General features: G+C 34.5%; 1 protein-coding gene across 2 annotated transcripts; it reads left to right on the top strand.

The window, feature by feature from the left end:
• The first annotated feature begins 3,600 nt into the window (after nt 1-3,600).
• On the top strand, nt 3,601-14,219 carry LOC147400179 (putative receptor-like protein kinase At1g49730). Of its 2 annotated transcripts, none has more exons than XM_086445778.1 (6): nt 3,601-3,783; nt 10,807-11,065; nt 11,657-11,709; nt 11,797-11,864; nt 13,406-13,495; nt 13,638-14,219. In XM_086445778.1, the coding sequence occupies exons 1-6, from the start codon at nt 3,720-3,722 to the stop codon at nt 14,031-14,033; spliced, it is 930 nt and encodes a 309-aa protein (XP_086301904.1). In that variant the 5' UTR covers nt 3,601-3,719; the 3' UTR covers nt 14,034-14,219. The 2 variants fall into 2 exon arrangements, with proteins under 2 accessions (XP_086301904.1, XP_086301905.1); XM_086445779.1 differs by having other exon boundaries at nt 3,603-3,783; nt 10,810-11,065.
• Nucleotides 14,220-16,174: the final 1,955 nt, after the last annotated feature.

Raw genomic sequence — 16,174 nt, 5'->3', positions numbered from 1 at the left:
CATTTTCATTTAAAATAAAAGGGTAAAGTCTATGTGTTAGAGTACGATGGAAGTATAATAAAGACGTGGGGATAACCAATTGTCGGTCAATCAATTTTAATTTGGAAGGTAGGAAAATAATTGACTGTCCTAAGTAGACATCAATTTGGATGGTGGAACCTGAACCGAGTCTCTCATTTGGATTATGTGGACTGCCACATAGGTTCAAAAGACACCTATCCCTTTACAATCAAGGATTAAAATTATGTTTGAAACAGAAAAAAAAAATCTATATGTATATATATATATATATAGATTTTTTTTTTTTTTTTTTTAAATTTAAGACTTTGTAAATAGATAATTATTGAATTCCCAAATTTAAAATTGAAATCCAATGGCGAGAACAAGTTGTTTTTTATTTTTTAAAGTTTTTAGAATTAATGCTTTGTAAACATGCTGCATTTGATAGTGTTTTTGGAGGCCACATAAAAATGTAATTGTAGTCCATATAGATGGATCGAAGGACCTCAAACAACTTTAATTGAAGTCCTTGTGGAGGGTTTTTAGACCCAATTTCTAGAGATGTGCAATGCCCTAGATCAAACTTGATGAATCTTGATCTGCCAACGCTGTTGTTTCAGTGGATGATGCTTCAATCTTGCTCTTTTGCTCCAAGGGATATGATCATATCCGAGCTCCTAATGGCGAAGATGGTGAAAGATGGACCTCCAATGTGATTCTTACCAATGAATATCTGAAGATCAAGTTAGATTGAAATGATATTGAAATATAAAACTAAATTCAAGTAATTTAGAGAAGATGATGAATAGTGAACTCAGAGGGGTGATTTTATTTAAGCTTGATTTGTTTCGTAAAATCAACAACCCTTGGTCTTACTTTAAGTGGGATTTTTATAGTTCTATGATTGGACAAGTATCATGACATAACTTGCCTAGATGTACAAGTCGGGTGAGTTATGAGTTGACTACTGTACTTGGTTGCACTCTTGGGTTTTGTTCTCACGTCACATTAATGTTTGTATTTGAGTTTAATTAAAAATATTTCACTGCATTTAATTACTGAGTTGAACCGATTTTATAATTTTGGGGTTGGTGAGGCAGAGGATGTCGTTGTTAGCTCTGTTATGATAATTGTTAGTGGATATTGCATCAAATGTAAAGATATCTTCTTGATTTTTTAATTTAGTTTATCTTGAATTCTTTGTCGTATTGAGTCTAAGGCAAAAGTTCGGATGTTATTTCTTTTCCTCCCTGCGGTGAATATTTTCATGAATTCTCAAGCCGGGGGGGTATTGTAATATTGTGGGATTTTTGGGACACGTGTCATTTTTCAATGTTGCGATTAAAATGGGCTCCAGAGTCCTCATTTGTTCACATTGACTACCGTGTTGGCCAAATGACACCTCAAACATCTAGAATTCTTGACATGGGTTTTGTTCGAAAAAAATGAAAGAAAAAAAAATTTGTGTGATAAAAAACTTTGAAAATAGATGACCGTTGAACTCTCAAATTTAAAATCCAAATCAAACGGAGAAAAATGTCTTTTTTTCGTTGAATTTTTTAAAATTTTGTGCTCTACAAGATTTTATGCTTGTGCGTTTATATGTTCCCAATAAATGATTAGATTAGGATGATGATCTAATGGCTTATGAAAAAAACATAACATCCTAACCATTAAAATGCGAAATATAATGATATGGATAAAATACTTATCAATGACACATCATGCGACCCCGTGATAAATCTTGACTGTTAGCTTTCGTGCTTTTTTTTTTTTTCATGAATCACGACTCATGGGACACCAAATTCTAAACGATAATCTAAGAGAAAGTATTTGAGATAGTTTGATCATGTAGACTGAATGTCCATAACACACCGAGTTGAAATGAAAATGCAAGTAGAATGTCATAGAAGAACATTAGAAAAACTTACAAGAATGTAGAGTGTGGTGGTGTGAGTATGTATGAATTCATTTGGAGTGTATTGTATAGTTTTTGGCATGTAGATGACACATTATATGTGTCGACGTTAGGTGAAAAAAGCCATCAGACGTAAGTTGGCATATTAAATTATGCTTGATAACTTGTACCATGACCAAAGTGTTACATGACAAATTATACTGATAAATTTTTTTATATCATGGACTAAGCCATATTGACATGTGGGGCAAGAAAAAAACAAGATATAGTTTGGTGTGGATGGGGGGAATGGCTCTTGTAATAATAGTCACAAAGCCGGAGTACAGTTTTAAATCGGCAAGGGAAAACTTCGAAAAAAATATATTAAAAATGATGAAAATAAAAGATAAAAATATATATTAAAAGTTATGAAAAAATATATATCTAAATTCATAAAATCAAGTTATTATCATCAAATCTCGTATTTTTACATTTATGAATTATTAAATTCTATTATGTATCAAAACCCACATTTTAAAAAAGAGAGAATATTCAAAATTTTGTCCATGTGAGGGGAAAAAAATATGCAAAAATGACAACTTTAATTTTGTTACAATTGAGAAAGTCGTGTTTTTATTTTGATTTTTTATTTTATCATTTTAATCACCAGGGATGCAAATCGCATTTTAAGCGTGTTTTTTTTTTCTTCAAAAAATTGCCAAATTTTGTTACTATACATGTGTGTTAAGACTAGATGATCAAATTGACATATATAAAATGATGAATGCCTCATTGCATTTTCGTAACAACCTATCAATAATTCACAAAAGACTTTGGAACATGGTTTTAAATCTCGTCAGAGACCGAGATGACTCGTCTTGGTATCGTCTACCAACAAGACGGGTCTGACAAATTGTCTCAAATTTGACGTGTTTCTCAAAAGTCAGTATTATGTCTCAAAAGTCAATCTTATTGTGTCATTGTTAAATGAGATGTCTTGACTAAGTTGGACGACTTGTCTGAGATAACTCAGTCTCTGATGTCTCTTTCGGAGATGAGATGTCAAAATGAGTTTTAAAATCATATTTTGAAAATCCACTTGCACATATTAATCGAAGTCAATTTAAATTTGAAGATGTTGGAAGACACACGAATTTTTATATGTTATATGTATTTCTGTTCAACCATAAATATTTCAAAATCGTCTTATTTAGATTTTTTTATGGAAAATTTACTCAATGCATACCACCAACGGACTCCTTTCTAAATCCCCCAAATTTTTTGGATGGTAACTCGATGGTTCATTTGGTAAACTTTTTCTTTTTTCCCTTGACCTCTTTTACAATTGTCAAGATCAAGGATTTAAATGGTTGATTTTAACTATTTGAAACATCAATCTCGACGATTTGACTTCCCTGTTTTACTAAGTAATGTTTCCTTTTTTTAAATACCATAAATTGTTATATTGTGTATGTTATAAATACTTTTAATTGTGGTATTAAAAAAAAAATGTTATTATATTCATCTCAATTCTATTTTAATTTGATGAAAAAAATTCAAGAGATTTCTTCATGGACTACGTAGGCAATGGGCAATGGTCTGACGTGGCCCTCCACGTGGCACAAAATAGATATCCTTGCAGGAAAGATATATATGAGACAAGGACAAAAAACTTTACTTCAGTTTTTTACTTCATCATCTCTCTCTCTTTTACCGGAGACAATGGTAAAGTTTCAGATTTGCTTAAAGGAATCCATGGAGATATATAGGCAAAGCTCTGTGATCTTGAAAATGCTCTCTCGAAACTTAGATTTATTCGAAGATGGATCGATTTCTCTGTTCGTGCTTTGCTTGTTCTCAAAATTGCGATTGGAGTCGCAAGAGAGGTTTTAGTCTTATTTTCTTAATTTGATGATATAGTGTAGGTTGAATTTAAAGAATTTCGAAGGATCTGTTCTTGAATGCTACGTTTATACTTAATTTTGAGTGTAATTCTTGACAATTATTCTCGACTTGTTTTGAAAGATATCAGTAGACCTGAAAATTAAAATTGGATGTATAATTTTTTCTTTTCCTGAATTTAGAGTGCTATTCTTGATATTTATTCTCAAAATTTTTCGAAATTTTATTGATTATTTGAACTTGAATGCTTAAAGTTATGCCGAATTATGAGTTTGATTCTTGTTATGATGTCTAATTTGGTGCAAATATATCGGATATTTAAAATTGGATGTATAAATTGTAGTGAATTTTTTGAGTGATTCTTTTTTTTCTTTTATTTTTTGAAAGATGTCAAATAATTTGAATTTTTGGATGCTTAATTTATATGGATTTTGAGTGAGATTCTTGAAAATTAACCTCACATTGCTTTGAAATACATTAGATGATTTGAAACTGGATGTGTAAATTTTACTGAATTTCGAGTTTAATTTTTTATTATTCTCCTTGATTTTTTTTTTTTTGTGTGTGTGTGTAGAATATTGAAGGATTTGGACTTGAACGATTTGTTTTTGAGTGTAATCCTCGATCTATGAGGAATCATTTAGGGTTGGATCTTTGGTTATGCTGATTTTTTAGTGTAATTCTTGATAATTGTATTCAACTTGTTTCAGAGTAACATGAAGGATTTGGATCTGTATGCTTAAATTACAATGGTTTTTTTGAGTGTTGTCCTTAATAATTCTCAATGAATTGTTGAGAATGGACAGTGTTCTGAGTCAGAAAATAAAATTTTGAGGTTTATTCCAGAAAGGGCTATACAAATTGGGAGTTTGGTGTAATTGTTGTTGTAGTTTTAGACATGAAACAAACTTGTGTTGTAATTTTTTTTCTTTGGACCTACCCCAATCTACCAGGGATAGTGAAACGTGTTCCAAGATCTTCACATTGGCAGTACCTTCACGTGACAAGACCGAGGTCAATCCTGAGCACTTGAGTAGTAAGAAGGGAATCCAAAGATCTTGGATCATCCCCTACACCGAGGATGAGCACACGTCCTCCTAGATGAGCCCAGGGGCAGTAAGACTTCCACCTCGCCACCAGCTCGGACAATAGCCATGTGACATCTTCCTCATCCCTTGACCACGGATACTAGATTCACTAAAACACTATTAGAAACTCAGATGATAGAAAAAATCATATGAGCTCGGAAAATCCGTCAACTTGGCTTGACTTTGTCAAACATAATAAAACAAAACATTTAAGGGGATCTGAGCTCCTCTCTCTCTATCAGATCTTCACATTTAATGTGATATCCTCCTTTGCTTATCAAAAGAGATAGACAAATGATTCTTGATAAAGCTATTCCCAAACAGTGAGCTCCCACCAACCCTACATTAAATGCATTGAGACACTGCTAATCTAAATCAAGTGTAACATTAATGAGGCATGGACATAGATCATAAGGAATGCTTGACCATCCATCCAACCGACTCAGCAAACCACTCATCTCTTACTTGGATCAACTGTGTGGTGACACTTATTCCTGGAAAAGTCTATAAAAACCCCTCTCAAAGACTGACATAGGGTTTAAATTTGAAGTATCAGTACTCACTACTAAGAAGCTCCCCAACATTCTACAGTTCATCTTCTCTTACACCTTTCTTGTTTTTCATTTTTTAGCCCTAACATTGGAGTTTCTTTGGTAGGCAACACACTGGTGTCCCACTCATTCTTTATTTCTTACCTTCTCACTTGTTGGAAGAAAAGTTGGAGCCCCCCTGTGCAACAAGGATCAGTCACTTCAAGATTAAAGATTAAAGACTAAAGACTTCTCTAGTGGATCAAACCCTAGGCTTTGGATCACCTTCAACACCAATCTCAAGGAGTGGAAGGCCTAAAACCTCCATAGGAACGCCAAGTGTAGACCATCTCAGTTGGTTTCTATATGATGTAATGTTATGCCATGGCAAGATTGTTGAGGGGAACATTGATCGAGTAGCCTATATAATTTTGTATAATGGGTGTAGAATGTAGATATTGAATTTTCATTAAAGAAAATTCAAACTACTTGGATTCAGGAGTCATCACCATTCATGATTTTTCTTTGGGTGTGAATGATCACCCAAAACAGAAATTTCTTTTGAAAACCCTTTTTTAAAGAAAGTGACTCCTATGATCAAACCATAGACATTTGAGTAAGGGGGTTCAATTGAAGAGTGGGGAAGGTCTTAGGAACCCCACTCTTTGATCATTGCGATGGTTAACTACAGAACTTGGCCATTTTAAAAGACTTTGAAAACTTGGAGATGGTGTGTATGGGGCAAAGATTGGACAAATGTAGGTTCTATGTTAGAACCACATCAATTTTTTGAACCAAGGCTTAGGTTGATCCCTTTTGTGCGGGGAACCTTTGAACACATTTTTTCTTCTTCTTCATATGAACAACATATAAAAATGCATAGAAATGGATTTTTGAACCTTGGTGATTAGAGATTTCAACAATCTGGTATTTTGATCTTTAAATAGAAATCATTATCAAAATCTGATTAATCAACTCTAATTGGAGAGATTTTTTACTAGGATGAAGTAGACTTCAAGATGGTTCTAACACAAAAATAACCAATCCATTTGAAGTCCTGGTTTGGGTATTATAGTCTTGGGAAGTTGTTGTCTCCAATTTTCTGTCGGTGCAGACATATTTCTCTTCTTCAAGTTATAACTCCTAAACCCCCAAAGATTACTGATCCCTTTGGTGGACAGAAAGTTGACTTCAAGTGATTGTCTTCCAGTTGAAATTAACTCAAAAGCTTTTCTCATGAGGGAGAACCCTCCATCCCGTCAGCCCAATTATCTGATCTATCCACTGTTCTGACAGTATTTTTCCATTAATGATGAAAATGCTTTAAGAATTGGAAACATATATTATGAAACATGAAGTGTGTCCTCAAAGGGAATTTTGATTTGACATAATTGCAGAAAGTGGTCTTCTAAGAGTATCTCTCACTAATATTGCCTTATTAAGAGTTATACTACATGAATGCAACTTTTCCCAGGAATAGGATTTTGCTTTTGGCAAGGAAAAAAATGCGTATCTCTAGAAAGAGATTCTCGGTCTGTTTATCTTGCTATTTATGCTTGAATTTGATAAAAATGAGTTCTAGATCTAGGTTACCCCTTCTCTACCCTCTTCTGGGTCCATTGCTTGGAAGCCTTCCCCAAGCAAGGTTTGACTTGTTGATTTAGATAGAGATGGGGGGTGGTTTGCATACAAGGCTTCTAAGTTACCCAAATGAAAAGAGAGGGTTAGAAGGAGAAGTGCCTAGAAAATGCCTAAATTATTTACACACTACCTAAGTTGCCTTGGAATCCTTCTTGATCTTTTTATTCTTCAAAGACTTGAGGGAGGTAGAGAGTTTAAGAGGATGAGAGAGGAGGAAGGGATTTTTGTAGAGTTTTAAGACTAAGAAATTGATGATGGAAACCATGAGATCCCCCTTTTTTTATAGATTTGTTTTTGGGAGCTCTTTGAATATAATGGTCCTCACCTAACAAGTTGCATTACTTTGCAATTGAACAATGAGAGTGAACTTCATTTATCCTCCATCAATAGAGTCTTAATGGTAATTTACGACTCTTTGTCTCTTACCAATCAAGATGATCAAGGGTTAGAGTAGTAAATTGCCTCAAGAGTTCTAGAGAAATCATTCGAGGGTAGGAATGTTACTGTCTTACAAACTTCAGATAATTTCAATAATTGTCTTTGTGATGGCATGGGTTTATCTTAAAAAAGGAGGCCTTTATAGTAATTTACCTCCCATGTGCCTTAACAAACTAAGGTTAAGGTGGTAAATTCCCATTAGGAATTCTCTAGAGCACTTTTGGGGCACAAGAATCAAAATATTTATTTTTCAAAACTAGCCCAAGATCTCTTTTTTATTTGCATTAGAAAGCAAGGATTTGTTGGAAGGATTTTTGATAAAAGGGTAAAACCATAGCCCATGTGCATGGTTGGGCTTGAGATTTAAATAAAACAAGAGGGTTAAGGTGGTAAAACCACACTTAAATGCTTTAGTTTGTTGCTAAAAAATGAATTGGAGGGAGCTAATTGTCTTAATCATAACAAATGCTTCAAAGAACAAGTGGCAAGTGGTGATCAGGAATCCCAACAGAAACATGTAAGGTCTGATCCTGTGTGTTGGACATTGTTCAATATAGAGTATTGATGTCTACAATGGGTTATCATTGGATCTTCTATGTCTTATCTGTTAGTACTAGGTGGCTAGTTTTTCTTCCTACTTTTACTTTTAATAATAAATTGAAGTAACAGGATGAAGAGATTCAAGGTTTTGGGGCTTTCGGTATGCATTATGAACTATGATTTAGTGAAATGTATGCCACTTGTGTGATATTTATGATGCAAAGAAACATTAAGTTGGTTTCTATGTGAAATGAATGAATTGAATTTTTTTTTTTAAAGAATTGTGGTTTGGATTGAGAGATTGAAAGTGAATTCTCTCTTTTAATAAATATCTTGCCTTGGTGCAAAAGGTATGCCCTAAGCTTTTGCTTTGAAATCATCACAATTCCAGGATGCTTTGGGCACTAAGGTATCTTATTTTTAGCTTCATGTTGATGCGATCGTACCTCCTATGTATATTTATTTTTATCTGCTATAGTCCAACTAAATCCCTTGTATTGATGGTTACTTATTGTCAAGATAGGAATATTCAGTACTTATCTTCATCCTTGTCCTCACCATACATATGTTAGACATTCGAAGGGATTGGGATCCCAAGAATACCTCTGGAGATAAAACTAGCCCAATTGAATTGTCTTAATATTCAATCTGGTATATTTTTGGATGGTCTTGGGAAAAAATGGAAATCCAGAAAAAAAAATCCTTGAATCTGAGATCACCATATTAGTTAACTTTTTGACATAGAAAAGCTTTTCAATGGGACCAACCCACTAATTATGGAATAAGTTGATTCCAAACCCCTCGCTATGCCATATGCATACGTAGAGGCAAAGGGATGCTCCTTTCCATCTGATGTGACTATTGTGGATGCTTTTTAAGCCTTCCATTCCTAAAGATGCTTTTTAAGGTTGGAATCAACGGTTGAGAAGCTTTAGCTATCCTCCATCTCCAAATGAATGCACTCTACTGTGTTATAGACTTCAAATCATCTAGTACCATGCAAGAAGGTGAGAGGGAAAGAATGAAAGGGACACTAGTGTGGTGCTTGCCAAGGAAACTCCTATGGTTAAGTTAGTACTAGAAGAAGGAACTGTATAAGGTGAGTGAATGATTTCTTGAGGAAGAAAATGGGAGAGATGATGAACAGTGATGGAGAGAATGCTTGAGAAAAGCGGAGACGAGATTTCAGATTTTGAACCCTCTCTCAATCTTTGAGAGGTGTTTTTATATATGTTTTTATTAGGAGTGGTGTCACCACATAATTGGTCCACATAAGTTGTGTGCTGGATGCTGAGTTGGATGGGGGTTACTAACTTTTCCTTTCGAGGACTGTGCCCACGCCTCATTAATGCATACACTTGAGTTTGATTAGTAGAGTTTTAGGGTAATTAATGTGGGATTTGTGAGATTTACCGTTTTGGGGTAGCTTTGGTAGGGAATGTCTATCTCCATCTTTTTTTATAAGTAAAGGGGATATCATATTTAATGAGATGATTTGGAGAGAATTGATATGTAGAGCTCAGATCCTCTTAAATGTTGTCTCATTTTGTTTTGTTAATTCAGACCGAGTTGATATGATTTCCGAGCTCACTGTATCTTTTTCTATTATCCAAGCTTCTAACTATGTTTAGGAAATCTGGGTGTTCTCGGTCAGGTGGCAGAGAAAATATTCGAGCTTGTAGTTCTTGACCTAGCTGGGTGGTAGGATCAAATTCATACTACCTCCATCTTTTTCTTCGTGCTATTTTCAGCTCAGACCTTTTATGGAGATTCTTTTGGCTTGAAAAGAGGGTGCTCGTCCAAGGGTATGCCCCGCTTGTCCTCGGAGAAAGGGACAATCTGAGACTTTTGAACTATAGTCTACTATCATTAGCACGTCCATGTCCACAGTTCAGCATCTTCCATTCTTACACAAATGCTTGGTCTTGGCACGTGAGTACATTGCTGAATCCGAGGACACGTGTAACCATCCTAGGTGTGGATAAAAATGGTATCCATAAGTATTTCTCCTGTTACTTTTGTATTATATTATTCTGTAGATTGAGGCCTTTTCGTAGCCCGCTTGGGACTTTAGTAGCTGAGAATTGTCAGATGATTCTTCACTTGTTAATTATTTATTCATGCTCATAATATATTGATCTAACCTATCCTCAACTTTGCTTTTTATTAGTGAACTATGATCCTTTTTTTTATTGCTATGACATTGTCGATAAATGTTGTGAATCCAGATTTGGGTTCTCAGTTTGTCGTATGATCTTCATAGCTAATATCAAATCAAACCATGGAGTTTAGCAGAACTAACTCAGTCAAATATAATATTGAAAGAACCAATTGTTTTCTGGCACTCATCTATGATCCTTACATTGTAACCTGATAAATTGGCTTCTGTTATCATCATCATCAAAGCCTTATCCCAAAGATTTGGGGTTGTCTAAATGAGTTCTGTTCCTCCATTTTGTTCTGCCTAAAGCCACCATCTCGCTTCTGCTATATTTCTACTACTTCACAAGTATTTAGGAGGAAAGCCGAGTTATGAGAAGTAAAAAAAATCTTTATATGTATTATTTATGGAATAGCCTATTTCTACAATTATTATTTTTGGTTCACTAAAACTTTTAAAGAATAAAATGAATCAAGTGCCTTATGATCTGATTATGCAATTCAGATAACATCTCCTTCAAGACAGGATTACCTTCATTAGGAGTTACATTTGCCATGTATGTGCTGTCCAGTTAACTTCATTCTTGGGTTTCTTGGTGTTCATTTCTAGCAGGCCCATTACCTTTTGTTAGGCGCTTTTCATACGAGGATATAAAGAAGGCAACTGGAGGATTTGGCAGAATCTTAGCTAAACGCACTGATGGTGCTGTTTACAAGGCTCAATTTCGGGATGGTCTTCTTGCTGTTGTGAAAGAAATAGGAGCTTTTCATCAAGAGAAGGATGCCTTCTATGGGGAAGTGCAACTCTTGGGGCGATTGCATCATCGCCACCTTGTTTCTCTTAGAGGTTTTTCCACAGAACATGAGAGGTTGATGCCTTTCCCTTTTGATCATTTGTCACCGAAGTATCTGAATTTTTTCGTGCAATATTCTTCAAATTCTATAAAATTGACAAAAGAAGGTGCCGCCTTCATGAGGTGATAAATTTTGTCTACGTTAATATCACAGATCTGGGATCAAAATTCCCACCTTTACACTTAAACCTATCACAAAAGGGAAAAAAAATGACAAAAACTGGAGTTTCTCATGAGAAAGTTATATATCTGTACAGAATATGGTCTTTGAAAAAATTGTGGAAATTTTCACAAGAATATCATGAGATTTTTTATGATCTGAATTTACTGCATGAAGAGCTTAAAATATCAGACTAACAGTAGATTCTTCTTTTTTTTTTTATTATAATATATATTTATTATTATGTTGTTATTTTTTATTTTTCCCTCTTGAGACTAAAAAAATTTAGATAAAACATCCGGAGTCTAAAACCTCCTAAGTTCCTTTGCCAGATTTCTTACAATGGATATACCTCTTTTATTTTTGTTGTCAATACCTTTCGTCTGGAAAAGATTATGCCTTGAATGTATTGCACCGATAAGAAATTCTCTTTTTACAATTTTCAGGTTTCTTGTGTTTGAATATACAGAAAATGGAAGCCTAAAGGATCATCTTAATGGTATCATTTGGAGCACAAACCTTGTTTTGTATTTTCAACTTATGATTTTGTTATAATTTTTTTTTTAATAAAATAGCTTTTGTGCAGACCCTCTTAAGACTCCCTTGACTTGGAGGACAAGGCTGCAAATTGCCATTGGTGTAGCAGCTGCTTTGGTAGGTGATCTAGTCACCATATTAATTTTACACACACACACACACACACCCCTGATGTAAAAATCTGCCACCCCTTAACATGAATCCTGGTCAGACATGTCACTCTGTTCATGATGATGTTAACTCGTTGGCTCAAGAAAGTGTTCATCTTTGAAGCTCTTGTTACCTAATGCCTTACCAAATTTTCCTTCTGCAAATCCTGAAAATTGATTTTGCATTTACATTCAAACTTAGATTTTGAGAGGGAAATTAAAAGTTGTGCATTCAAGAACAAATACAACCATAAAGATTGGTTTGCCTTCTGATAATATTCATTAGTTGTGTGTGTGTGCACTATTTTACTTGTTTTCTATGTTGGTCTCAGTCTCTGACAATATTTTTTTTAGTGGTTTTTATTAGTAGAAATGTCATTAAAAAGGAGATCGAAGTGACCAACCATATACAGATCAATAGTTAACTCCCGGCCCCAAGCTAACTATTATATAGAAATGCTACCTACCCAGTCCCATCTAGCCAAAAAGTCTTCAACCCCAACCCTCTAAAGAGTTTACACCAATAAAAGTGGAAAACCAATTCCATCTATCCAAAAAGTATTCAACACCCTCACCCCTGCTCCCGTCCCCTTCCCCTGAACTCCTTGAAGAGTTCACTCCAATAAAAGTGAGAACCCAGATTTGATACAATAATGTTCTGCACTGATTGTTCCCTACTCTCAGGAATATGATTGAGCAGCCTCATTCTTTAAGGTTCAAAGTAACTTCGGTTTTTTGCCTTTTCGTTTTGCATTACATGTAGGATCAAAATTCATGAACTAAATACAATCACATGCCATCCAAATTAATAGTAGTTCCTTATTTAGTTTAGTAAGCTAAAGGCTGTGTTGATGCATGATTGTAAAATTTTCCACAACTGATATTTTGGCCCAACCAGTGTGGTGGTTAGGTTTAAAATAAAATAAAATAAAATAAAAGAAACAACTATCCCAAAGATTTGGGGCCCGCTAAAGGAAACTTAATCCTCTGTTCAACTTTGTTCATAGCCAAGTCTTGTGTTTTTGAAAGTGAGTTCTTGCCTACTTTTACTATCTCCATTCATGTTCTTTTGGATCTTACTGTCGCTCTATTGGGATCATCACTGTAATCAGCTTTTGTTGAACATCCCCAAACCATCCCAATCAAATTTCTCGTAGTTTATCACCAGCCTATTGAAGGTACACTTACATTTTCTCAAATGCGTTCATTTCTCGAATGTGTTCATTGAACTTGACTATCCAATGGATGGGCCACCTTTGCCTGGTCTAAGCTAGAAATATGAGTTGTGGCCAAACAAGTAAGTGAGCTTTGGTTGGACTATCTAGATGATTTGGCACATGCATAGGGAATTTTATTGTTCTAAAATTTACAGAAATTGTGTGTGTGTGTGTGTGTTATCACCATGATTACGAGTCATTGTCACTATATGGTTTTCTTCTCCAACATGATCTCCATGTTTTTATACATTATGATCCATATTACTTAGCGTTTGTGTTATCTACACTGCAGGAGTATCTGCATTTTTTCTGTGAGCCACCTATATATCACGCGTCCATCAGTTCAAGTACTGTTCTGTTGGATGAGAACTTTGTTCCCAAGGTAAGGCATATTAACGTTGTGCCCCATATATATTTTTCTTTTGTGAAAGCTTAGGCTGATGTCCGTGCCTCAAGGACATAAAAATTTGGAATACAATGGAGAAAAATTCAGGAATATTGACAATTTTGTCTACTTTTTGCAGCTCTCTGACATTTGCATTCTTGGTTCTACGGAAACCCGTGCTGCCACACCAAATGCCGCCTCATGTTCAAGGCGTCTCCTCCCAGGTTGCATGGACCAAGATCGCAGGAACGCAATTTCCCAGCTTGGCGTGCTGATTCTTGAGCTAATAACTGGACAATCATTAGAGAAGGAAGGTACTGACTTAGTCCAATGGGTTCAAGGGTCTAGCTTTACTAATTCCATGCATAAAATGGTAGATCCAGATCTTGGAAATAGCTATGATTCTAGAGAACTAAAAACCCTTTTAAGTGTGGCAAGGTTTTGTACCAAAACAGGAGGTAAACCAACATTTTCTATTCAACAGATACTTCGGTATCTCCAAAGGAAGGTAGAACCATCAATTCCACTTGTTTAGTATTTTCATCCTAGGAAATTTTTGTTCAGTATTGGTATGGGAGGGATTTTAATTTGTAAGAAATTACTGAAAGAAAAAGTGACAGAAGTTGCACGTTTTAGTTATCTCTTTATCTTAAATTCATATTTGGTTTGTTGCACAGTTTTGGTTTTTGGCTTTATAGGATTTATGGAACTTGAGAACATCTTTAAATATTCTTTTGACATCAAAACTACCTTCATAAGTCTTGTTGCCTTTTTAAATTCCATGTGTCTTAGTTGCATATGGGCCAAATGAACAGTGTCAACCAAGAACAGGTTCCATATTGTTTTTGATGTTTGAAAAACTGGTACCTTTCCATATTCTCTTTAGAAAGTGATCTAGTTGGAGCTATGTAATGAATTGGCTGAGAAAAGAATTTAGTCTTAGAATTAAATATTTATTCATGATTAAGTATCATGCAGTCAGTGATTTTAATGGAAGGAGAGGAACAATCGCATTTTTGAAATGAAGGATTTAATCATTTCTGTTTTGGCAGTGGTTTTTTTTTTTTTTTGTCTAAAGTTTTTGAGGTGTTTAAAAGTATCTCCTTTGAGGATTTTCTCCAACACTTTATTTTTCTAATAATACTCCTATTCATTGTCTTTTAGTGAAAACAAATTGGGGTTTGTTTGCATTGATTATCAAATCATTTATTGTAACAACATATTTAATTATAAAGATTAAATACCCATAGCATTTATTATGAAAGAGACAAGTATTAATTACACATATAAGTATTTATTATGTAAAAAGACTAATATAACCATATATTTTTCATTAAATGACAAAATGAATAGGGGTATTCTTAAAAAAAGAAAGTTTTGTAGAATGCTAACATCCCCATGAGGTCTTGGACGTTAACATTCCATATATATATATATATATATATATATCATAAATAGATTGACACGATTAGCTCCCACACCTGGAATTGAATCTTTGACTCAACTAGATAAACCCTTTTGCTTTGATAGATAATTCCGAATTACTTCCATGGCTTGAAAAGGACTAAGAACTCTACAAGCGAAAACCACGTAAACATTTTCTATCTAACAAAACTATTGTACCAAATATAAATATAAATATAATCCATGGAAGTAATTCGGAATTATCTATCAAAGCAAAAGGGTTTATCTAGTTGAGTCAAAGATTCAATTCCAGGCGTGGGAGCTAATCGTGTCAATCTACCTATGATCCATTTGTCTTTAGGATTTTGTTTGGTCTATAAATCTAAATTGATCACCATATCTTGTTTGATTTCTATTAGCTCTCTACCATGTGATTAGCCCTTCAAACCTCAAGTCATCCACATCATCAATTACTGATAAATAAGATTTCATTATAAAATAATTATTGTGCTTTACAGATGAAGAGAAAGAAGTCTCTCTCTTTACTCATAGTAGTGATCACAGATCAATTTCATTGTAAAAAATTAGACACCCAATTTTATGCTTTTCATATACAAATTTAAAGCATAGTTAAATGTAGGTCCAAGAAATTTTGATCCCGAGGGGACTGAAGACTTCATTATAGGTGGAGCTTTGCCCTATTTTGTACGCAAACAATTGAAAAGTAATCCTCAAAACAGATGTATTTCTAACACAATTTGACTCTAGAGTGGGTTATTTTGGGATCATTTATAGTAGTTGTGTTCTATATTGAGATTAGTAATAACATTCTGGGACCAACTACTTGGAGCTTACAAGTCACGTGGGACATTGGTGTGCACAGAACCATAGATACTTTCATCAAGATCTGACTCATATCTCAATGAAAAACATCTATGTTTCTAATAGCACACATCTACGTCATTTGATGTTCCCCCACAACGTTACTCTAACACGACTCAAAAAAAAAAAAAAAAAAACCATTTTTTAGTTTGATTTTTTAAATACTTATTTGAACCTATTACGGTCTCCCTTCAACTCAAGTCACCCCCCTGATGCTCTCCTATTTTCTCGACGTTAATGCTAATCCACATCACAACCACTGGAGGAAAGGACTTCTTGAGTGATGGGTGCAACTGATTCAAAGTGGTGGTTCCTCGTAGTTTTTAAATATCATAGCTGAATCTGCAAGACTTATTTACATTGGCAACATGAAGCCACAAAAAGCGCGCT

Source organism: Akebia trifoliata, chromosome 6 (assembly GCF_017979445.1).
Source record: "Akebia trifoliata isolate Shusen 1 chromosome 6, ASM1797944v1, whole genome shotgun sequence".
Classification (NCBI taxonomy): domain Eukaryota; kingdom Viridiplantae; phylum Streptophyta; class Magnoliopsida; order Ranunculales; family Lardizabalaceae; genus Akebia; species Akebia trifoliata.
The sequence above is the reverse complement of the archived record's forward strand: the minus strand, read 5'-3'. Positions and strand labels throughout refer to the sequence as shown.

Excerpts from the sequence above, each read along its gene's own strand:
- LOC147400179 (XM_086445778.1), top strand. The coding sequence starts at position 3,720 with ATGGATCGATTTCTCTGTTCGTGCTTTGCTTGTTCTCAAAATTGCGAT. Across the intron at positions 11,066-11,656 it reads TTTTCCACAGAACATGAGAG|GTTTCTTGTGTTTGAATATA; the intron begins GTTGATGCCTTT and ends TACAATTTTCAG. Across the intron at positions 11,865-13,405 it reads TTGGTGTAGCAGCTGCTTTG|GAGTATCTGCATTTTTTCTG; the intron begins GTAGGTGATCTA and ends TCTACACTGCAG.